This window comes from Hydra vulgaris, chromosome 06 (assembly GCF_038396675.1).
Source record: "Hydra vulgaris chromosome 06, alternate assembly HydraT2T_AEP".
Lineage (NCBI taxonomy): Eukaryota > Metazoa > Cnidaria > Hydrozoa > Anthoathecata > Hydridae > Hydra > Hydra vulgaris.
In genome coordinates, this window is record NC_088925.1 from 39,237,236 (window position 1) to 39,261,887 (window position 24,652).

At 26.2% G+C, this 24,652-nt stretch overlaps 1 protein-coding gene across 4 annotated transcripts in view; it reads left to right on the forward strand.

The window, feature by feature from the left end:
* Nucleotides 1-24,652, forward strand: part of LOC100210710 (phospholipid-transporting ATPase ABCA3) — a 106,546-nt gene that overhangs the window by 17,285 nt on the left and 64,609 nt on the right. For 2 of the 4 annotated variants that reach the window (XM_065800092.1, XM_065800091.1), the window contains exons 2-3: nucleotides 7,315-7,395; nucleotides 12,500-12,573. In XM_065800092.1, coding sequence (XP_065656164.1) covers nucleotides 7,339-7,395; nucleotides 12,500-12,573 — 131 coding nt within the window. In that variant the 5' untranslated portion in view covers nucleotides 7,315-7,338. Of the gene's footprint in view, nucleotides 1-5,537; nucleotides 6,030-6,359; nucleotides 6,558-7,314; nucleotides 7,396-12,499; nucleotides 12,574-24,652 lie in introns of those variants that run through there. The other 2 variants (XM_065800093.1, XM_065800090.1) reach the window with 2 other exon arrangements.

Below are 24,652 nucleotides of genomic sequence, written 5' to 3' on the forward strand. Positions count from 1 at the left end.
ATAAAGACAGCGATTTAACCGCGAGGATCGCTAGCTTTTTCAAGTTAGCTAAAAGCTATCGATATTTTGTCTGCATTCTTTGTTTTTTTGCATTTTGTATTTTTGTTTTCATTCTGCCGAAAACTGATAACATTTTTTTTTGTTTTAATATAAACTTATTTTAAATGAAGTATCCAAAATATTTGTAACGCATAGCGGTTTCTTGATTACAAGATCGTCGGTCTTTTGCAAGTTTTCCGCGTTCTTTGAAGTAATTTCTAATACTTTACAGTTTTATTTTATATATTTTTTGTATAACGTAACTTTGTGATTTTTTTTTTAAGTTTTACTTACTCTGTAAAGATTCTATTATATATTACGAATTTTTAAAGATTAAAGAACAAAAAAATAAAAAATAAAAATGTGTAAAGAAGAGGATTTAGCTACGAGAGCAGCTAAATTAATAGATTAAAGACCCACTGGCTATTGTAGCTAGTGTCCTATCGTAATAAAATCGCTGTCTAAAAGTTTTTGTTATGTAGCTATCAACCAGCTATAGATTTGTAGATATTTTGTAGCTAGCAACAAAGCTACGATATGTATCTAGCGATACATTGCTACAAAATCGCAATCTTTAAAATTCCCTTATTCTCATAATTATAATAGACTCTTCACTAAAAATCGTATTTTTAAAGATGTTAAAGACATTAGGAAAAAGAAAAATAAGAAGAAAAAATTGTTTGAAAACTGCTATAAAGCTAGCTAGTCGCTAGCTTATTTCCCACCGGGTACTTTATTTTTGAAAAATCGCAGGTAACCTTCTGCAAGTATTACAATGAGAGAAAGTCGAATTTGACCTGAATCAACAAGCTCGTGAATTTCTTAACAATATTTATATAAACATTTCGATTAATGATTTTATTTCTGAAATGCTTAGTTTTGTTAGTTTATTTAAAATTGGGTAGAGCTCTAACATATCAAGAAGAATGTTTGTGGCTTTTTCCAGAGGGATTGATGGTTATAAATTGACAAAGTCGTAAGACTTTGTCAAGTTATTCATTGATTGATTGAAAGTATTTCATTGATTGATATGTCATAGTTAAGCTGTTTTTACAAAAGTTGACGAATTCTTTAACTTTGTTATATTTTTATTTAATTCTGAATGGAATAAGTTTTTCCAAATATTTTAAAAAATAATCACGGCGGTTATCGCAGATTTAGGAGGTTTTAGCAATGATGCATAATAAATAATAAATAGGTTTTAGAAAAATATTTAGTTACGGATGTAACGGCGACATATTTACTATATTTAAAAATTACCGAAAAGTAGTACCATGCATATTTATTCATTAATTTATTTTTTACGCATTTATTTAACCATAAAATTGAAACATTTACAAAGTTATTTATAATTTAGCAAAATTAGGTTCGATGTCACTCGTATAGCTAAAAACAAGTCATTGAAGTGACACCTTGATTTATCAAGATTTAATTTTAATTTATTTTGGTTTATATTTGGTTATATTTGGTTTATATTTGGTTAATATTTGGTTATATTTGGGTTATATTTATATTATTTGGGTATTTTAATAAACAAATAAAGCAAAATAAAAGTAATATAGATAGCGACCAAAATAAAATTAAACAAAACCTTGTAACCAAAATAAAATTAAATCTTGATAAATCAAGGTGTCACTTCAATGACTTGTTTTTAGCTATACGAGTGACATCGAACCTAATTTTGCTAAATTATAAATAACTTTGTAAATATTTCAATTTTATGGTTAAATATGTTTAATTTTATTTTGGTCGCTACCTATATTACTTCTATTTTGCTTTATTTGTTTATTTTAATAAACAAATAAAGCAAAATAAAGTAATATAGATATCGACCAAAATAAAAAGATCAAAAAAATTTTAAAAAAGAAGAACAAATAACACAAAAAAGCGAAAAAGGGAATAAACTAGATAACGAATGAATGAGATAACACAACGTTTAACAATTAGAAGGATGATAGAAAATAAAAAAGAAAACAAAAGGATATTTTTAAATATTATGAGATAAAAACTAAGAAATAACTTGAATATTAGCAACAAACATAATAAGCAACAAATATAAAAATAATACCATCAGGTCCACAAAAAAAAAAAAATACACGTCAACAAAAAAAATATACACAAATGTACGCGTCAATATAAACGATGCTCAAAATTACACAACAGTATAAACAAAAGTATAATATATTAATTTTAATAATAAGTAATTTTACATATTTACATATTAATTTTACATATTTACATATTAATTTTTAACCATGCATTACTTTAATACTACTATTTGCTAAAAAGTTTTAAAAGAAGATTATAAAAAGCATTTTGAAAAAATTGCTGTTTGAACACTTGCAATATAACTGTGTAAACACATATCTAATTGGTTTGTATAAAAAAGAAAACTCATATTAAAATAAATTATATGGAATGGACTAACAGGAAATTGAGGGTTGGGTTGCACTGAATGAAAAACTCAAATATAAATATGTTTTTTATAAATACACAACATATTTACAGCATATAAAACTATATATATTTAAATTAAAACAATTATATTACATTATATGCATAAGCTTTATAAAAACATAAGATAAAATAATTGTATATAACTAAATTTTAAAAATATGAACATACACACTATATATACACACATACATACAGTTTCTAATACGTGTAAAAGTGGAATATTGGCATGTGATAACAACAAATGTAAACAATTAAAATTAATTATGCTAAAATAATGCAAGAGACTTTTTGCCAGGTAACAATGCTATGACTATGTAGTACTACTACAAAAAAATCTCACCATAAATAGCACCATTACTATCTCATTGAATAAATTACATATTTTTTGTAATTATTGATTCATCCTATTTTATATTTTTTTGAACATGTTTATCAACAATCATAAAGTCAGTTGTAGAATTATTTAACCATTTAGATTTTGCAAATTACTATTAGTCAATCAGTCTTTTCCATATTAGATATTTAACACATTTAAGATAAGGCAGCATTAATGCTGAATAGTTTTTTATACTTATTTTAGAGTCACAATATCATTGCTCAATTGATCTGTTTGTGATACTAAAAAAAAAAAAAAATTATTTGTAACTAATTGCAAAATATAACAACAACAACAAAAAAAAATAAACAGTAAAATAAGATTATATTTAAACTAACTTTTAAAAACGTTCACTCTTAAAAACGTTCACTCTTAAAAACGTTCACTCTTAAAAACGTTCACTCTTAAAAACGTTCACTCTTAAAAACGTTCACTCTTAAAAACGTTCACTCTTAAAAAAATTAACAATGAAAATTAATAAGAGTAGTTTTAAGCACATTCAAAAAAATTGTAAAAATAAAATAGAAATAATAAACTCATCATCCATTCACACATACATACAAAAAACAATAGTATATATATATATATATATATATATATATATATATATATATATATATATATATATATATATATATATATATGCTTAATGCTGATTGAAAAATATGTATGAAAGATTAGCAGTTGGATAAGATAAATTTTTAATAATTTTCACTAATTATAGTATTTATCTTCTTTATGGTTGGCCATATGATATATTTTGATTTATGGTTTGCCAATTTGGAGTTGGTTTTTCTTTTACCACATCTTTAAAAATAAAACATGTTAAGTAAACAAAACTATAAGTGTACTGTACCAAATGTTTTAATCTGTTTTGCCTGCCAACATTCTGTGATACAACCTTTTTGTTCCACCAATAAATGAAATTCACTGAAGAATGACACAATGATGATGACTAAGCTTAAGTCAAAGGCATATAATAAGATTAAAATTATAACTTTAAGACTGAATCATATTGTATGCTTTTGACATTTACTTATAATATTACTTATACTTACTTATAATAGTATAAGTAATACTATAAGTAAATTTCAAAGGCATATAATATGATTCAGACTAAAAGTTTTTTTTATTAAGAAAGACACCCTAAATTTATTGTGTAAAAGTTAGGTAATTTAATAAATTTGAAAAAAATATAAATATTTAATAAGCATATTAAAATTTATGAACTAAAGTTTATTCATATTACTATTTGTAATTGTTAAATACATAATATTTCAAAATTAAGTATTTGTAAATTTAAAATACGGAAAAGTTATTTATTTTTTTAAACATGGAAAAAATTTAGTTTAATAAAAAAGTTGTCATAAAATTGTGCTATAGAACGATATTGGCAGAAATGTTATGGAAAAGTTATTTGAATTAAATAATAACTAAATACTTTTAATACTATATCTTGAACTAAATTTTTCTAGATTTAAAAGTTGGATTTAAAATTTATTAACAAAGTTACACTTCCATATATGATATAATATCATTGTTTATATTTTTACGCATCAAATAATAAAATTACACTGACAATAATAAATTCAAGTCCATAATGGTTTCTGAGTCATCTTTTTGATTAATAAAATAACTAACTTACAAACTCTTAGATAGCCTTAATCTATGATAAATCATATGATCTGAAAATTCTTGCATGGATTTCTAAAATACAATCATTTACAGTTCATCTACAATTACAGTTTACAACATATATCTTATTTTCAGTGGTGTCGTAAATATATTTCAAATATATTTGTATTTCTACAAATATTATTTGTGATACAAATATTATTTGTATTTCTTTTAAAAACAGACAATTTGATGGTTATTTAACTTAAAACTACTATATAACTCTAATTTAGACATATAGTTGCAAACTGGGATTTAAGATCCCCTTAAAAGTTGTCTTTCTAAGTAACTATATCGATACTTAAGTTAGTCATCGAGCTATTTATGTTGTCTATCGAGCTGATTACTTCAAGAAAAAGAACAATTTTTTAAATAAAGTGTATTTCAATTTCTTTATAACTTTGAACGAGCAAATTATAATTAAAAAATGAATGCAAAATGTTTAAACTTTAAATGTTTTATGATTCAAAAAATATAATTAACCGATTTATAATCCTAATCAATGTTAAAGTTTATAATATTTGGTTATTTTTCGAAAAAAAAAAAATGATTTGCGAACTTTTTGGATCATGTTTTGATAAATTTCCGCATTTCTTTAAAACAGCATTAGGGAGTTTTAAAAGCCAATATGACCGCAGTGTAATACCAAATATCGAAAACATTTTTTTTTAATATGGCTAAAAGTTGTGATTAGTTTATGCAAAAATAATTTTTGCAGAAACATTTACACAACCATAATTTATCTAACGTGACATTATTGTTAAACTTACTCATTAAGGTGTGGTATTGAAAATAATAACTTCAATTATTATTTAAAAAATGGTTTTTCGTGGATATTTTTCAAAATTAAAAAAGTCTTTCCAAAGATACCAAACATACCATACTTTTGATTAAAAAATTTACACATATTGCAATTGTAAAAACCTATATTTTTGTTAGGAAATACGTGTACCATGCCTTAGTGGCATTGATTATTTAAAACTTTTTTTCTAGGAAAGTAAGTTACAAGTGTTAAAGAAATAGTTCTTTTGCTTTTTCGCTAAACTTCTAATTTTGAAACACAACTACAGAATTTCTGAAGATAAAAGACAAAACACTAACTTTTTATTTACAAATTCTTCTGTGCGAACGTAAAGTAAACCAATTTACCATTTGAGATTCTAGCTTTAAAGATGATGGCTGGTTAGCAATCGATGGGAAATTACCTAAAGCAACATTTTCAAAATAAAAAACCGCAGCCAAAAATTATATTCCTAAAAAAGAATTAATTGTTGTATTTTATTTAAAAATTTGCGTTAGGGGTTGTCCATAAATGGTCTATAATGGTCAAAAATTGCATGACGTACTTTGTGGACGACCCGTTATCCGCAACTGAAATAGTTTTGTGTTTTTATATTAACGCAGTAGATCGTAATTTAAAGCTATTATTTCCATAAATTTTCTGGGAATACCTTACTTCAGATGCCTAACAAAGTTATTATTGGTATATTTATTCTTTTTACAAACTTTTATTATAAAATATAACAACTAAATTTATGCGTTGTATATATATATATATATATATATATATATATATATATATATATATATATATATATATATATATATATATATATATATATATATATATATATATATATATATATATATATATATATATAAATATATATATATATATAACAATTAAATGTAAACACTTTGTTGCGTAACTTATGGAAACTCGGGTTGGACTGAAAACAAAAAAACAATTTATGAACGAACTTACACGGTAATATAAAAATGCGGTATATTCGGATTAAAAAATTTTATTGTTGCTTTTCTCCTTGACAACAAATTTTGTTATATCACTTAGTATTTTTTTTTCCTATGACTAATTCCGTAGTATCTTATACTTATACTGCTTCTATGTCTAATTTTGCAATAATTTTAACTTAAATTTTATCAAAAGTCTTTTTTTCAAAATTAGTATTTACGATTCATTTCTCTCTTGATATTTTGTTAGAATCTATTAGTAAGATTATTTTGAGTTTTTTAATAACTTATTTTTAAGGTTTGAATTTTAAATTATTTGTTTAAAGTTTGTATCAATTGTTGTTTAAATTTTGACCATTCAGCTAAAACATTCAAGGGGATTTAAAGCGATTTTTAGGGATTTCAAGGAAACTTTTAAAAATTAAGTTAACTTTTAGATTAAACCTCAATTTTTAGACTTTGGTATACCAAAGTATAGCTAAAACTTGATTATTACTTAAATCAAGTAATAATATTTTATCACTAGAAAATAGTAACAGCTGATAGCAGATACTTTGTAAAAGCTAATATCATTATTTGTATCTTATTGAATCTTACTATGTAAGATAACAAAGTAATTTATATTAAATTATATAAATTAATTTAATATTAAACAATAAATGATATTAGAAAACAATGTATTGTTATATTTACATTTTATAGTTGTATTTATATTCTGTTTCAGCCTAACCTGCAATATATTTCTTTAATATTTTATGTTTATGTTACGATATATTGTGTAAAAGTAAAAAAAGTGTTTTTTACTTTTACACAATATATTGTGTAAAAGTAAAAAAATAATTAGTTTGTAACCATTATTTTCTGTGTAAGATCTATATCTGGATAATGTGTATTTTTTTGTGAGTATGTCACAAAAAAATACACATTATCCAGTTATTAGGTGTGTTTAGTTTTTTTAGTTTAACCAAAAAAAATATGTTTTCTTAAAATAATTAAATTTCATTAAAAAATTTTAGGCGCAGGAATAGATATTTCAAAACATGGGACGCATCTTTCGCAAGATCAGACTTTTAGTTTGGAAGAATTTTGTTTTACAGGTAATTTAAAATTTAATGTATATGCATTTTGTGTTTGTATAAATTTATTTGTTTGAAGCATAAATTGTTTTTCTTTTGTATATTACTTATTTTAATTATAAAGATATAAAATTATAAAATTTTGTTAGAGTATTTCATTACAGAATAAAATCTCTAAAGTCTAACTTTTACACTAACAAATCTAATAAATACCAGAATCGTTAATATCAAATAACATTTTTATTATATTTAACTTATTATATTAAGCTAGCTAAAGTTATGGATTAGACACTTAATATTCAATCAACTTGAATTGCATGGATTTTCAGATTTATAAGAGAGTTTCAAAAAAAATTAGTTGTAAAAGTATGCATTAAAAAACCTTATCACTTATAAATTATAAAACATTTTTATGTGCAGGACTAAAATACTGCAAAGCAAAGCAATCAAATTTGTTGCATATTATATACTCTAACTTTATGGTTTTTGTAAACTTTGTAGAAGTATAGGCAGAATTCTATATCTCATATTATTTTGCAGTGGCTTTGGTTTATTTCTTCAAAGCATGACTGAAATGAATGCATTTTTCTTTCATTGATTTTGATATACCATTTATACAAAGTAGTTTTATGAAGAACCAGCATCCTAAACTTGTTCGAACAAGATGGGATGTTAAAAATTTGTTGAATAAAAACTCAAAGACCTTGTTTATATATGAGAGAAGACTGATCGGGTAATAGTTTAAGGGGTTGAAGTGTTCTCTAGAGTTTTTTTTAATTGGATACCATAGATGGCATTTTCCAGCAGGCAGGAATAGAAGATTCAGCCAAGTACTTAAATAGTTTAGAGAGAATCGAAAAGAGTAATGGAGAATACTTTTGTCTATGACAGAAATATTGTTTGAACCACAAGCCGAAGAAAAGTTTAATTGAGAAATGACTTAACCAATAGAAGCCAGAGTGATTTAAGATATAAGATCAGACCCATGAGTTAAAGGTGGAATGTTTGACTTATCTTTGGTAATGATACTAAATAATATAATAATAATAAATTATAAATAACTTGTTATTTTATTTGTTTTTATTTTCATTTTAGCCATTTATTATATATGTTTTGTTCTACCGTGTATTATTATTATCTTTTTTAATCCTTAGTTTTTTTTTTGGTTTTTTTTTTTTGCCAAAGGTAATTTTTTGTTTTGTTTATAATGTTTGTTGTAACTTTTGTTTTGTTTTGATTTTGTCAGTGTTTTTCTGTTTATATTGTATTTATTTATTTGGTTATAATATTTGCAAATATTTTGATTATTATATTAAAACAGCTATGATTATAATAATATATTTACCAAATCTTTATAATTTTTTTTAGCAATAGTCATTTTTATGTCATCGTTAGTTGTTACGCTTTGTCAGTTTATTACTGTTTGTAACTCTAACTTTGTTTGTAAAAACGATTGATGTATGGAAAGTTATACCGATTTATTTAAATTATTATAATTACTTTATTATTATATTATTATTATTATTGTTACTAATATTAATATTATTATTGTTATTACTAAGATTAATTGTATATAAATAAACTATTTTTTGAAAGTATTTAGTTGAGATTAGTATTTCAATACTATTTGTAAATAGCCGTGAAAATTTATTTTCAGAATATCTATGATTGATTGATTGATTGCTATGATATCTAAAGTTTCTAATAAGTTAGTTACACAGTTTTTATTTTTTACGAATCCGCGCTAATTTTCATTTAATAAATCATTTGTTATTAGATAATCAAAAATTTCATCTTTAATCAGTGATTCCAAAATTTTCCATGGGAGCGATGTTAGTGAAATTGGTCGATAATTTGATGCATTGGTTTTATCACCCTTTTTAAATAATGGTGAAATATTTGCTGATTTCCATAAATTGGGTAGCTTTTATTCCATCAATGATTTTTTGTATATCAGAAGCAGAGTTTCACTAATAGTAGTATGGCATTTATTCAAGGCGTGTGGACTAACTCTATCTACACCAACTGATTTATTGATATTTAATTGTTTTAATTCTTCTCAATTGAATCATGCGTGATTGCATTTATATACTGTTAAAAAGTTTTCAAAAAAGATATTTGAGGAAAAAAAAGTAGACGAATATAAATTTTTGGAGGGCTTAGGATCAGTCACAAAAACAGTCATAAAAAGATGAGACTTAATTTAATGATGAGTAACACGAGTATGAATTTTAGTAGATGGCACAAGAGACACTAGCTCTTTAGAGCAGTGCCCATTGTATAATATTTATAGAAAAGAGAAAGGGAAGCATCATTACAACGATGTGACTAATAGTTCGACAAATGCGTTTTTGTATATTGTCTAAAAGGGAAAGGGCATCATTCTAAGATCTACTCCAGATATGGTAACAGTATTCTATATAAAGGTCTCTAGTTCATCTTTATATAGAATACTGTTGCCATTTCTGGAGTGGATCATAGAATGATATCCTTTCCCTTTTAGACAAAATGCAAAAACGCATTTGTCTAAAAGGGAAATAAATATTTCCCTTTTAGACAAATTTATAGAGATAAAGAATCCGGAGTAAAAAAGTGATAAAGAGATGCAACTTTAGCAAATGCTTATTTTGCAATGGATTTAATATATGGTATTCAAGAAAGATTGGAAGTAAGAGTTAATTCTAAAATACGAAGGTTAGATGACTCATCAAGTACATTACCATTTAAAAATAGAGGAAGATCTAGATTATCGCAATAACGATAAGCTAAAAAAAGAGTTTTCTCTGAGTTAAAGTTCACCAGCCACTGAGAGCCCTATAGCAGAATTGAAATTCTTTTCAAACTCAAATGCCCCTTCCAAGCAATCAGAGAGTGTTGGTTTCTTTTCAAGACAAAAATAAATGGTAGTATCATCAGCGAACAATGCCACCTTAGATATAAGAATTTCTGGAAGATTGTTAAAGTAAATTAAAAAGAGTATATGGCCAAGAATAGAACCTTGAGGAACCCTTGAAGTTACAGGAAATGAAGAAGAGTGCTGTCTATTGAGGACAACTTTTATACTACGATTGGTAAGGAAGGATTCAATAATCTTAAAGATGTTACCAGATACACTGTAAAAAGAGAGCTTATGGAGAAGACCATCATGCCAATTTTTATCGGAGGCTTTAGAAATGTTGAGAGTCATAGCCTTAACCTCTCCACCTATATTTAATGCACAATTAAACCTATCAGTTATTACTGTTAGCAAATCAGCAGTGGATCGAGAAGATCGAAGTCCATATTGATAATAAGAAAGTAAATTATTAGATTCAAGATGAGAGATTGAAAGTTTGTTAATTAAAGACTCAAAAACCTTGCTTGTGATAGGAAGAAAACTAATGGGACAGTAGTTAGACTAGTCAAATTGCTCTCCAATGTTTTTAAAAATAGGGATAAAAGATGCCACTTTCCAGAGGTTTTTCAGGTACAATACTAAGGGGATTCTAATCTGGAAAGCGAGTTGGAAAGTTGACTATTTGAGTCGGAGATTGAGAAAGACAAAAGTTGTGGGCATTGCACCTGCAGAGTCACTGACACTAGAGCCTAGCCATTCAGAGTGATAAGCATTAAAGTCACCAGCAACAACAATATTGGCTGAAGGATGAAGAGAAAGGGTGTAAAGATAAAAGGTTTACAGAAATTGCATAGTTGGAACCACCTAAAAGAAGAACAAGGATAAACTGAACACAAGCTAGGGTCAGAGACAAGACACAAATCAAGGTAAAGCAAATAATTAGTGTTGTCTGTAAAATGAGTCACAAAGTTATTATTGTTTGAGTATGTGATTGAGAAATTCAGAAGTTATTAGCTCAAGTCCCAATAGGGTTAGTATTGTTAGAGCCAAGCCATTTATGATTACTTGTACAGGCTTGGACAAGAATGGCATGTGATCGCATGTTGTAACTGACCATGCCTACATTTTTTTTTTACAATTTGACCATGGCTGTTTTGATGTTTTAACAATTTGAATGCAATAAAAAAATATTGTTTTGTTATGAATAACTTATCCGTTGATCTTTTCTTAAGTTTTTTATTTTACGCAAAGGTTTTAAATAAAATAAGAAATTAATTATAACGATTGTTTAGAATAAACGAGTTTTGCGTAAATTAACAAAAAAGATGTTATATATACTTTTTTTTTATGTATATTTTTTTAATGATAAATTTAAATGTTTCAAACTATTTTTTTATGTCTTTTTAAAAGTCTTTTGAAAGAATATTCTTTAAAGTTACTTCAACATGAATAAGTTAAATTGCAATAGAATGATTTATTTGCATTATTTTTCTTTTGTTTCTATTTTAAAAAGAATTTTTTTAAATCTTTTTTTTTAACTTACTAAGGGATTATCCATAAATTTTGCAACGCTAAATTTATTTAAAAACAGATGAAGGAGATCTTGAGTTCTTTTACGAAGCAATTTTCATTAAACTTAGTGTGCTATTTTTGATTTAACTTGAGGCTCTGTGTGGGAAAACTTATGATCATTTTTGTTTTGTTTATGAGTAAAATTTAGCATTGCATAGTTTATGGATGATCTCTAATCAGACCATGAAATTATTAAAAATTACTATTTTAAAAAAACTACATTATTTTTGCAACTTTTTAGAAAAAATAAATGTTTTTACAATTTAAAAATAATATATATTTTATATTTAATATATATGCACATTTTAATGATTTAAATAAAAATTTGTTCATTTATTAAACAATAATTAGAAATATTTTGTAAAAGCGTTTTGTGTAGCTTTAATAAAATGTTTCGAAAGATAAGTTTTAAATTATTTCAAATAAAATTAAAAACAAAACAAAACAACAAATAAAAAACTCAAACTAGTAGCAAAAAGTAATTTTTGATTCTAGTTTAAGTTTTTTGAGTTTTATTTTAGTGCTTATATATTTTCTTTTTTGTAAAGAATTGTTTTTTTCTTAGTTTTTTTTTTAGTTTTTTTTCTGGCTTAAGTTTAGCATAGCATTTCTTTTTTCAGGGCATATCTAAAACCATTTCTAAAACAAAGTTTGAGTTGAGTTTTGTCTTTTCAACATAAACCTGTTGCTGTTTTTAAAAATAATAAATACTTTTAGATTAGACGGCCGATTGGTACAGCAGTTGAAATATTATTACCAGTTGCGTTTATAGCCTTACTTATACTTGCCAGGTATTTTTTTAAATAATTTTTTGTTTTTATATATCTATTATTTATTTTTATTGTTACCAAATAATAAAAAATTGCATTCTTTTATTTAGGTAAAATTTTTTAAAGTATTTTATATAATTTTTTTTTTTCATTTTATAATCTTTCTTTAATTCAATTTTTAGACAATTACACAAATTAATGTATAAGTATTTATATGTCCAAGTAGTTAAAAATTCTTATAATAAATATATAATTTTTTTTTCTTTTTTCTTTTGCAGAAGCCATATTGAATATAAAAATGTTGTAATTTAGAGTTGGTATAAGTATGAACATTATGTCCTGTTTTAGAAAGAGTTCAAACAACTTTTATAATATAACAAGTATATTTTTCTGCGGAAAATAAATTAATTACTTGTTAATTACATCATATATTAAGGCTAGTTAGTTTTGCTTAATATTATTAATATTGGCCACAGTAATCCATACAAGAATGGATTTGAGATTTATAAAGATAGAGAATTTAATCGGGAGCAAGAAAGTGGCGAGCACCATAAAGAGATGCAACCCTTAGCAGATGCTAATATTGCAATCAATTTGATATATTGTTTCTAAGAAAGATTGAAAGTGATAGTTAATTGTAGAAGATGAAGGGTAAATGGCTTATCGAGTACATCAAGTTTAGAACCACCATCCCCCTCCCCTGTCCTCATCCCTAGCATCGCTTTGCAGTAAGGATTGTGTTAGTGCAAAATAGTATCTTTTTTACATTAGTTCGTAATTGTTATTTTTTTAACATAATCTCTTATATTTAAATGTTATTTTAAATTTTTTTGTTTGGTTGAGTTTAACATGGTGTAAGTTACTGTTATAGTTTACGGCTTAAGTTATAATTAAAGTTTTATTTGCTTTTAATAGTGGAATGAGCAAGTTATATTGTAATAAGCGAGTAACCTATTTGATACTATTACAATTTACTTTTAATAGTTGTTTTTACTTATCATAATACTTAAAAAAGTTTAAGTAAAAAAGTAAAAGTAAAAACTCAAATATTACAATACTTAAATGACTTTAATTAGTTATAGAAAACTATTTAATATGTTCATGTTGACAATAAAACAAATGTTATTTTTAAAGAGTATTGAATTGTTATTGTAAAATAACAATAAAACATTATGGCAAAGTTGTTTTGACAATATAAAGAGCCTGTGACACAAGTTCTTTACACTATTTTAGATTAACACAAATTAATCTAATACTGTTTTATGCAGTTTATAACGTTAATAACATAAAACGCATTGAAAATAAAATGAAGTTAATAAATAGAACTGTTCAAATTAATAAATTAAAACGTTATCGTCATAAAGTTTTAAATTTCATATTTGCGCCAAAACTTGCTATAGCTAATGACCTAACGAGTAAGATCAAAGCAAAAAAACATTAGATACCACATTTTTTCTAATTTATTGCTTCTTAATCTAGCCAAGGTATGTAGGGTAGGGTACAGTAAGGCCAGTTGAGCAATTTTTACTAATTCAAACAGATCTTATGAATGGTGCGTCATATTTACATAATTTTTTCAATTTGAAAGATAATTTAACCTGAAATGTTAAGAAAAAATTATAGTTTTTGATTTTTTTGAGAAGATATTGCCAAAGGTTTGCGGAGCTGCTCAACCTGCCCCAGCAGGGTAAGTTGAGCAATAGTGTGAGGTAAGTTAAGCTATTAACAAATAAATAAATATGCATGGTACAAAACTTTAGTGAATCAGCAATAAAACTTTCACTAACAGTAAGCGTGTGTATAATTTCTAAACATTTTATTTTATACACTTGATGTTAGTAAGTGAAGTGAAAAACTTTAATGGTAAAAAAGTTTTATAAAAAGTATAAATGTATTATTTTATACAACTATCTTGAACTTTGAAACCCAATTTAAAAATACTAATTCTAAAAATGCACAAATAATATACCGCTAAATTGTTTTTTATCAAAGTTGTTTTATTGAATTCGATTGTTCAGTTTTATTTAATTTTTTCAAAGCTGCTCAATTTACCCCTACTAGACAAGGTGACAGATTAGTTAGGTTTTAAAAAGAACATGAAGTCCAATAAATTATTAAAATATCAACACTTAAGTGATGGTAGATAAGAAAATTTGTAAGCATCAAAGAGAAAAATATCAAAAAAAAAATTTTCTACTTTTTTGGCCTGAAATAGAAAAAGGGCCCGTGTATTTTATTAACTGCTTTCCAGCAATTATTTGTTGCTTATTTTGTTAACATCTAATTCCCTAACACCACATGACAAAACATCCATCAGATGTTTTATCATGTGGTGTTTAGTTTTTGAGACTTTAATTGCCCTACCCTACTATTAAAAGTTGAAGTATAATTAATTTTTTTATTCAAATGGTTTTTAAGTTGACGTTTTCATTCAATTTTTTTGTTTAAACTGTTTTATAATGAAAAGTGAGAAAAAAAAACTTGGTTTAATAAATCAAACTTTGTTTCTTTAAGTATATGCTTAAATCAATTTTTTGGAAAAAAATTTCTCGAACAGCAGTAAAATAATTTATTGCTTCTAATTTAATTTGGGTTTTATATTTGCAATAATCACTAATTTAATGTTTGCAATAAAAAGCTCCTACTTTTAAAACTATTTTCAAGAAATATAAAATAATTAACTAGAAAACCAATAATAATTAATTATAATAGTTATATAATAATTAACTAAAAACACTATTCAAAATGTTTATGATTTAAATAAAACTTTCTTCCTTCCTTGCACTATGTTAGAAATCTGGTATTATTGCTGTAGCTAGATCTAAGTTTAACTTTCAGGAAAACTCTTCGCTATGCCACTGGGTATAATGGACGTTGCTGCAATAGTCGTATCCCGCATTCCAATGACATAATGATGTAATGACATCAAGCATAAATATTAGAATATGGTAGTTTTTATAATTTCAAATTAACATTAGTGATTTTGCCTGTCCCACATTAAAAAAAAGAGGAGGAAGTGGAGCTTATTGCTGTATTCTACAATACAAAAGTTCAATTTACAATTTTCAAAAAAAATAAATCAGGAATTAGGTTTTTTAAAATACCCAAGAACACTGCTTGCTGTAATAAGTGGGCAAAAATTGTTTCTCAATTTAGAAGTAAAGGTGATTTTGATAATTTCGTTTTAAAAGACATGGCTCTAGTATGTGAGCATCATTTTAAAAATGAAGACATTCAATTTTTATCCTATCTTGGCAGAAAAACTTTAAAAAAAAATGCATTTTTATCTATTTTCGAATTTAAAAACAAGTTGATGTACAAAAATGATGTTCATCTAAAAAATGAAAAATTTATTGCAAACTTTGATTTTGAAAACGTTTTAGAAAGTAAAAAAAATAATTTTAAAACTAACAATAAAGAAATGTTATTGATTTTGAGGTTGAGAAAGTTTGCTGATGTTGTGTTGAAATACAAAACAAAATTGATCTACTGGAAAAATAAAAATATGAGTTGAAACCTCAAATGAGCATTTTAGAGTCCAAAAATAAAAAATCAACTGAATCAATATAAAAGTAAATGTATATTTAGTTATGAAAATATGCCAACAGACAAAGAATTGTTCTAAAAATACACCGGCATTGAACATGAACAGTATAATAATTTGTACAACTTTTTAAATCTAGGAAAAAATGATGAAAGTATTAAATACCACAACTCAGAATTATTTGAAAATATGCACAGGTTGGGTAATCAGGTAAAAACTGGTCCAAAAATTAAACACAGAAAATCAGTTATTTATGTATATAGTGTGACTACAAAAATCCATTTATTTGCACACTTCTTTATTATTTAAAATTTCAAAATCAACATTATCTCATTAACATGGACAAGCTTTTTATATTTTTCTTTGGAAAGTGTACCTATTTGATTGATTTCTGACAAAGAAATTGTTGTAAGATTAGGTTATAACTATGGAGCAAAAATTATTTGGTTATGGCGACCGTGAGTTTACTATTTCAGACCATTTAAACACAATCAATGTTAAGTTAAATATACCATCTTTTTTAAATAAACAATTACAGCTAAGTAAAGAAGATACTACAGAAAGTCAAACTATAGCATCATTGAGAATTCATGTAGAACGTGCTATTCTTAGGATTAAAGTTTTTTGCCAAATAATTAATGAAATTCCTTTGATGTTTCATGGTTTAATTAAACAACTATGGACAGTCACTTGTCTGTAATGTAACTTTCTGTCAACACTTATCAAAAAAAAAAAAAAATCAAAAGTAAAAACATTTATTTACATATACTGGGTAATATACTTTCTTTGTTATTTATATTATTGTCCATAATTTGTGGTAAAAAATAATAAATTTGTGGTAAAAGATAATGTAAAAATCATTTAACTTAGTAATTAATTTAAAAAAGAACTGATTGTCGAAAAAGTGTTCTTATAATAGTGATTCCTTTAAATGTATACACAACAAAGTCACAAAACTGCTAAACCCCATTGCCATTTGTATTTGTGTATAATATACAGTACGATGATCTCTTTTTAAATATGGGTGTCCATTGTCTAATCTGGCATAAAAGTCATTGTCATTCAAACATTCGGAAATAGACAAGTGCTTTTTCATTCTAGGACATTTAATTTCAATTAAACCATAATAATATTTAGCTTCTTCATCATATCCAAGACCATCCAGACTCGCAGATAACCAGTATAAATTAGGCTGTATTACAATTCCAGTTGTCCTGACTGAAATATAACAATTTAATCTATTTTTTTCTTCAATATATTTTCAAAATTCGATATATTTCTCTCGAGCATGTAGCTCATGAGCAAGCCCATGGTCTAACAACTATAAATTTAGTCGAATCAACTTTTTGTGTGTTATTAATTAACTAATGAACAAGAGTTTCAATTTGTCTTTTGCAGATATTAATTTAATGAGAAGTACTTAAACTTAAGCGATGTTTACTTAGATTAAACCACAGCGGATTTTTATTTTGTTTAATTATATCAGCTTCATACTTTCTGCTTTGTTCAGAAGATACTTTTATTGATAACAAAAAATCTTTTTTTTCTCATTAAGCTCCCAGTTGCAAAATATATATACAAATGATTTATATTATAAAAGCCAAAAGGTAAAGAAGATAGGATATTAGGCACTTTAAAAGAAATTGCTTGAAGTTTTTAAATATTAGTCATAAGTTCAAAGCTCTAATATATCTGGTGTTGATAAGATAAAGGAGAACTAATTGGAAAATTTCTAAATGACGTTTCAGTAAAACTAAAAATGTCAGGTACGCAATGGACAATACCAATATCTTTATTTAAAAAAGCAACATTTAATTTTAGATAGTAAATATTTCCCTTTAAAGTTTCTTCTTTATATTTTATTTGCCTCAGATTATATAAAGTAGGTATAATGCTACTTTTAAATTCAAAATTTTAAACATTTGTAAACATAATAGGATTTTTAATTGTTTTAGTTTTATGACCTGGACTGCCCCATTGCCTTGATCTACTTGCACAAGCAATCTCTTTAGGTACATACTCAAGTAAATTTAAAGAATACTTTCTACAGCTGTTTTTCAAAACGCCTTAATATTAAAAAATTCGAAATTGACTTTTTTATGAAAAAAGCCAATAGATAATAACAAATGTTATTAAATAATTATTTTTTTTAAATTATGAAAAAATTCATAAAGATTACTAGTTTCAAAAATAATATCTGCTCTTATTTTTTTAATTAAAAAAAAAATGCCTTAGGCATTGATTTGGGAAAAATCATTCGACTACACTATGTTTTGAAATTCTTAATAGTTAATTATAGTTTAACTATAACAATTATAGTTATTGTTATATTATATTATAACAATAATGTTTTTTAAGTTGACATTTCATTTTTGTTTCTGAGCAGAAAGAAATCCATTATTATCCAAAAAGCACTTTTTGAATAAAACTGATGCTTGAATCACGGGACCATCATAGTCGCAACGATAAAACATGCTATAAGAACCATTATGGTGATGTTTTCCATATATGGATAAGGAAAAGATTTATACAACATATATTGAGTGATTTTTTCCTTTAGCACAAAAATGTTTGTGGCCTTAAAAAAATATAAGCTTACTTAGTTACAGCCACAGTTTTCATAAATTTTATAGAACTAAAATCAAACTTACCTGCAAAATTTAAAATTTTGTATTTCGTTCTGCTGCTTCCACTCTTTAAATAAACCCATTGAAATCGTACACGTTTCAGTTGTTTCTCTATTAAATGATGAAATGAGTCACAGCTCATAAATGTGTGACCACTTTCTAAATATTTGAATTTATGAATGCCATTAATCATATATATCAGAAACATCACTAAACTCCAATTTTTGATTTGAGCGGAGCAATTTTCACACAAAATAGTGATTTCAGATTTGTCCCAATATTCTTGCAAAAACAAATAATATGTAGAAATTAGCTCTTAGTTGCACCACCCAGCAATTTCTTCATTCCAAACAATTAAAACTACATTTTTTTTTGTTTTTCTAATAGGTACAATTGTTTCTTTGTATGTTGTTAATCGCTGAAAAAACATTGCTTTTTTAAGATTTTCTATTCTTGGTAACATGATTACTTTTTCCATGTCTGTCGCCACTATTATTTCTTGTGCTCAAACAGTTCGATCAGCATCAAGTCTATATTTCTATGCAAGTTCAAATAATAATGTGATTACAATAACCACTATTTCCAGTAGAGTACAAGCAATATGCTTTTCTAACAGAGCTAGCCATCTGCTAATATAAACTTTTAATTCACAAACTTCATTTTTCATGCTTGCTTTTCCTTTTGCTTTTGCAATTATACATGTTAGGTTATATAAGTGTAAATACTATCCGATGTAAATATATCATTCAGATTTGAATCTTTTGCCTCTTTCAAATGTTTTTTTTTATTGCAATACTTTTGTTTAGCAATACTTTTCTATTTCTTTAATAGTGAACGGTGGTAAGTGTTTTAAACTTCTTCACCATGTTAAAGTTTGATCTGCAGATTTCAAATAGGTGAACTATTTGAATATATATTTATTTCTAAAACAATTGGTATTTCAGTTGAATAATTTTGTAAATCTACTATAGCATCTTCTAATTGAGAATTCATGTTTTAAACAATTGTTTTGATATTTATATTTTATCATTACCTGATGCCATTACATCATTATGCCATTAAAATGCAAGATATGTCTATTAAATTTATAATTACTAGCATTCCGGACCTGTAAAACCTGGGCCTTGGTAAATCTATTTTACACCGACCATTTCAATACTAATACCTTACTTCAATAATTTCTAGGAAGCAGTAAAACAATAGATATTGTCTACCTTTTAAAGTTATAAATAAAAAATTATTTTATAACATAACTTTAAAAAATTACACTAAGGTAGTCGTTGCGCAAACCACTATTTAGAGGTAGAAAATAAATCTGTCAAATTTTTGTTTTGAATTAACAGTTAATGTTCAATACTTTATAACTACTTATTGTAAAATTGTAAACTTCTATAAACAAAAATGGGTACAGATTTATTTTTTCATCAAGTTTCTATTGAGTTTTTATTAAATTTTTTTCCAGACCTTTTGCAGGTTATTTGGAACCTTGCCCCATTTTTTAATTCTGAAGAAAATAAAAGTTTGAATGTTAAATCTTTTTTCTTATAAAAAAAAAGTTGTCTCCTTAATGTGTGTTGAACACGTAGTCTTAAATAATTACCTAACCACATAAATAACTTAAGTATCTCTATTGTGGCGTAAGCGCCAAAAGTTTCTATCGCTGTTTTGATGACTATTGCAATTTTAGGCTTTTTAAAAACTCTCTCCCTTTTGTTTGTTATAGTAAATTTTATCTTTATATATCAACAATAGAACTTTGAAATGTTTTAATTTGTATTTTAGAAAATTGGAAAAGATTTGAAAAAAAATTAATATGCAAGCGACAGGATTTGAACCCTCACATTGTACTTTGGAAGCGCAGCAAGCTAACCACTTTGGTCACTAAGACACACTAAACAGCCAATTTTTAATACTATTTTAAAAATAAAAAATGAAGTGCAATGAATAACTTCAAAAAACTGTAAATAAATGCTTTAAATCTAAGTTAAGGAGATTTTGCCACAATGCAGTTTTGAAATAAAAATAAAACTTTATAATAGTAAAAATATCTATTGAACTTTAAAAATGTTTGAAAACTTGAAAAAGATTTAAGAAAAAAAAATGCGGAAAAGCAAAGATTTGAACCATGGCAATCAGGGTTGGAAAAAACCCAGCCCACTGGGTTTTTTTGGGGTTTTTTGGGTTTTTTTAAAAATAGCTTTTTTTGCTTAGAAAATGAAAGACATAATACCTATTTTGCATTCAAACTATCTTTAAACATTAAATTTTTTTAAATAATAATTAAAAACACAAGGTAATAGTTATATTTATTTATTGAAAAGAGCTTTTACAAGGAAAATTTAATAAATTGAAGAACTGTAAATAAAATTCTCCTTACATAATTTTACTTTGTTTGATTATTACAATAATTTTCAATTCTTGTCAGCTTTTCAGATGTTTTTGACAGATTTCCAGTTAAACACTTTCTCTGGGATCATCAAGAATAAACTAAAACAAATATAAATTACACTTAAATAATAGAAATAGAATTTTTTTCCGAATTTAGATGGTTGTACTGAAGTTAAAAACAATTTTTCCTACTACTTACCTACTTATTGATCAGATTCGATATCATCACAGGAACTGCTGTCAGCTGCTGAGCTATTGTGAAATGATTTGTAAATCTTCACAAGTTTCATTGTCTTATCTGCACCAAGACGATTCCTGATCTTCGACCAGACAAATCCAAAGGTTGAAAACCATCTCTCAATTGAGGCTAAGCTAGCAGGACAGGAGTGTAGAGAAGCTAGAAAGCTGCAGAAATTGGCAGAAACCTCTTTATCCCTGATTTGAGATCTAGTAACCTTTCCTTTCCTGATGATCCACCATTCTGATGGAGAGATAACCTTCAGTGATTCTGAGAACATTTGCTTGGGAAACACCTCCCTGTCCTTCAAGTTAAACTTGTATAGTAAACCCAAGAAATCAGGGTTCCTGTCCTCTAACCATTGTTCTGCACTGTTTTCATTATCATTATCAATGAAGCTTTTGTAATCATCTACATAGCGATGGTCAGTTATATAGGCCAAAATATGAAAGGGTTGTACAGCATCTTGAAATCTCTTCTTTATTGCATCATAGTAAATGGATAGCTCTTCATCCTTTATCAATGAATACCAGATATGAACTGTGTCAGAGAGATGACAAGAATTGACTAAGAAGACGACTTGCCTCACGTTTGATGGCTATATTCTCAATTATTCTTCCAATATTGGCTGGAAAATCTTCCATCTTCTCTCCATAGATCTCCACATAGAAGTTATAATTTTTCTGGTATGTCTCAATGCAGGCAACTTGAGAGTTCCAGCGTGTTTCATTTGGCAGCTGAGGCATACATCCACCCTTTTCCTTTAACAAACCATGGGTCATATGCACATTTCTAAAATATTTCTGAACTTCCACAGCCTGTTTAAAAATTATTGAAAAAGAATTGCAAATGTCTTTCTGTAGCAAATTTATATAGTGTGCATTACAGCCATATGTTAACATATCAGGATACTCTTGTTTGATCAGCTCTTTCATTTTCTTCATCTTAGCTTCATTGTCAGTGCAGACAGCAAATACAAACTTATTATAATCATTTTTTATGCTAACTATAGCTTCATTGATGATTTTGAAGCAGTATTCTGCAGTTTTTTTTTCTGATCCTGAGTCAACTATGTTGTACAGATAACTCTTTTTTCCATCATAAAATGAGTGAGCAATCATTGGGTCATTCTGAATACTAGATCATCCATCTTGACAAATTACCAACATGTCTTTGGTTTCCAGTTCTTTCTTTATACCAGCTGACAGATCATCATAGACTTCATTTAATAGATCTCCACCCAGTTTCTTTCGGCTTGGTGGGACATACCCAGGACGAAGAAGAGAGCAAAGTTTCTGAAACTCACAATTTTCCACTGAATTAAAAGACGTTAGAGCTGAAAAAAAAACGGGCAACTTGCTTGTCTATGGCATCTTTCTGATCATTTGATGTTCTAACTACAAAGTTATTTAAGTTACTACTTTTAAACTTTTTTGCTGGTGTGGAGCTGGACATAATAGATCCTTCGGAAATTGAAGTATCTGACTCATTTGACAAGAGGCTAATATTGCTCATTGAGCTTCCAGGTCTTGGTTCTTGTTCATCAGTGTCCTTCTTTCTCTCTTTACACTTCTCCAAATAAATACGAACTCTTTCAATTTTTCCACTAATCTTCTTTGAACAATGGTCACACTGAACACTATTTTTGTCCCCTTCTATCTCACTGACCTCCTTCCACTCCCATCCTTTTTTCCTTCCACTTCCGAATGGCATTCTTATAAAGATTTTTTTCTGAAAAATACACATTGCATCGAAATATGCAAGTTAAATATACTTAATGCTACACGAATAATAATACTGTTTGAATAAAAGTTTCTTGAGTAATTTGTAAGATAGAACACAGGCTTGATTTTGATATGGTTGATGAAAGCCACTGAGATCACTGAAAGTATATTGTAAAAAATATTAAAACTATTTTTTCAGAAATATTTCAAAAAAATCATGTCTTTTAAAAATTAAATTCTTATTAAATACTATATTCTGATCATATCCATATCCTTTTTTCAATAATAATTATCTTTTAATTAGTCATAATTATGTTTAAATGTTTTCTGAAATAGATAAATCACAGAAAAAAATCAAGCAAAGAGAATACTTTAAATAAAATATTATTTTAAAAAAACCCAAAAAAACCCGGGTTTTTTCGGGTTTTTTTAACTAGGTTTATTTGGGTTTTTTTGGGTGGGTTTTTTAATGCCAACCCTGATGGCAATCCACTTCAGAATGCCGCGACCTAACCCCTTCGGCCACTAAGGCGTATTGTTTGATGAAAGTTTTAAGAGTATATAATAAACAAAAGACTTTATAAAATGGTAAATAAATGCTATAAATTAAAATTAAGGAAATGTTGCCACAAATCAATTTTAAAGTAAAAGTAAAACTGTAAAACTTGATATATGTTTCAACATTACATAATTTGAAGTTTGCATAAATTAGATATTTTCATACACTTTCCTAGTATTTTTTCATATAAAAAAGTGCTGCGACTCTTTCTTGCCATTAACTTGGGTGTTATGGCTGTCATAAGTTCTATGTCAAACACTCACAAATGGGTAACAGTGTTGAATCGAATATTAATATTTATTAGATTAGATTAGATTGAGAGTTAAAATTCTTTTAAATTTTTCCAAATTTTTTTAATTTCAAATTTTAGTTGCAAAATTATTCGAATAAGAGAATTTTATAAGACTAAAATTCTTTTGTTCAAATAGATTTTTTTTTTTTTAAATTCCTAAAAACAACTCAAACTGTTATAGGTCAGCAAAAAAAATTTGATACAAAGAGGTTACCATAAAACATAGAAACGAGGTTGGCATTTTTTTTGCCGATCTTAAACACTTTAAGGTTGGCAGTTAAGTCCTAATTCCAAGGGTTGATATATATATATATATATATCAGGGCTCAATTTAATGGTCAGACATCGGAAATTGACTGGCTAAAACCTCAGATTATCCGATCAAATTTCAAAGTATTCAGACAATTTGACCAATGGAAATTAAATTTTACAGAGGGTAAATCCATATAAAATCATTCAAAAAAAACATTTTTGTACACCCTTACATCTCAGAATTTGTTCATCTTTACCTCACTTGCAGTCCATATTAAAAAAATAACAACTGCAAAAATTTTAGTTAAAAATACACATCGGTTGTATTTTTAACTAAAGAAATATTGTCAGTTGAAATAATGCTGACTCACTTTTTAAAAACTTTATCAATCTTTGTCATCTTTACTGTGATGACAAAGTTTGATAAAGTTTTTAAAATTTTTAAATTGTGCTGCACAACCATCGGAAAAGTATTT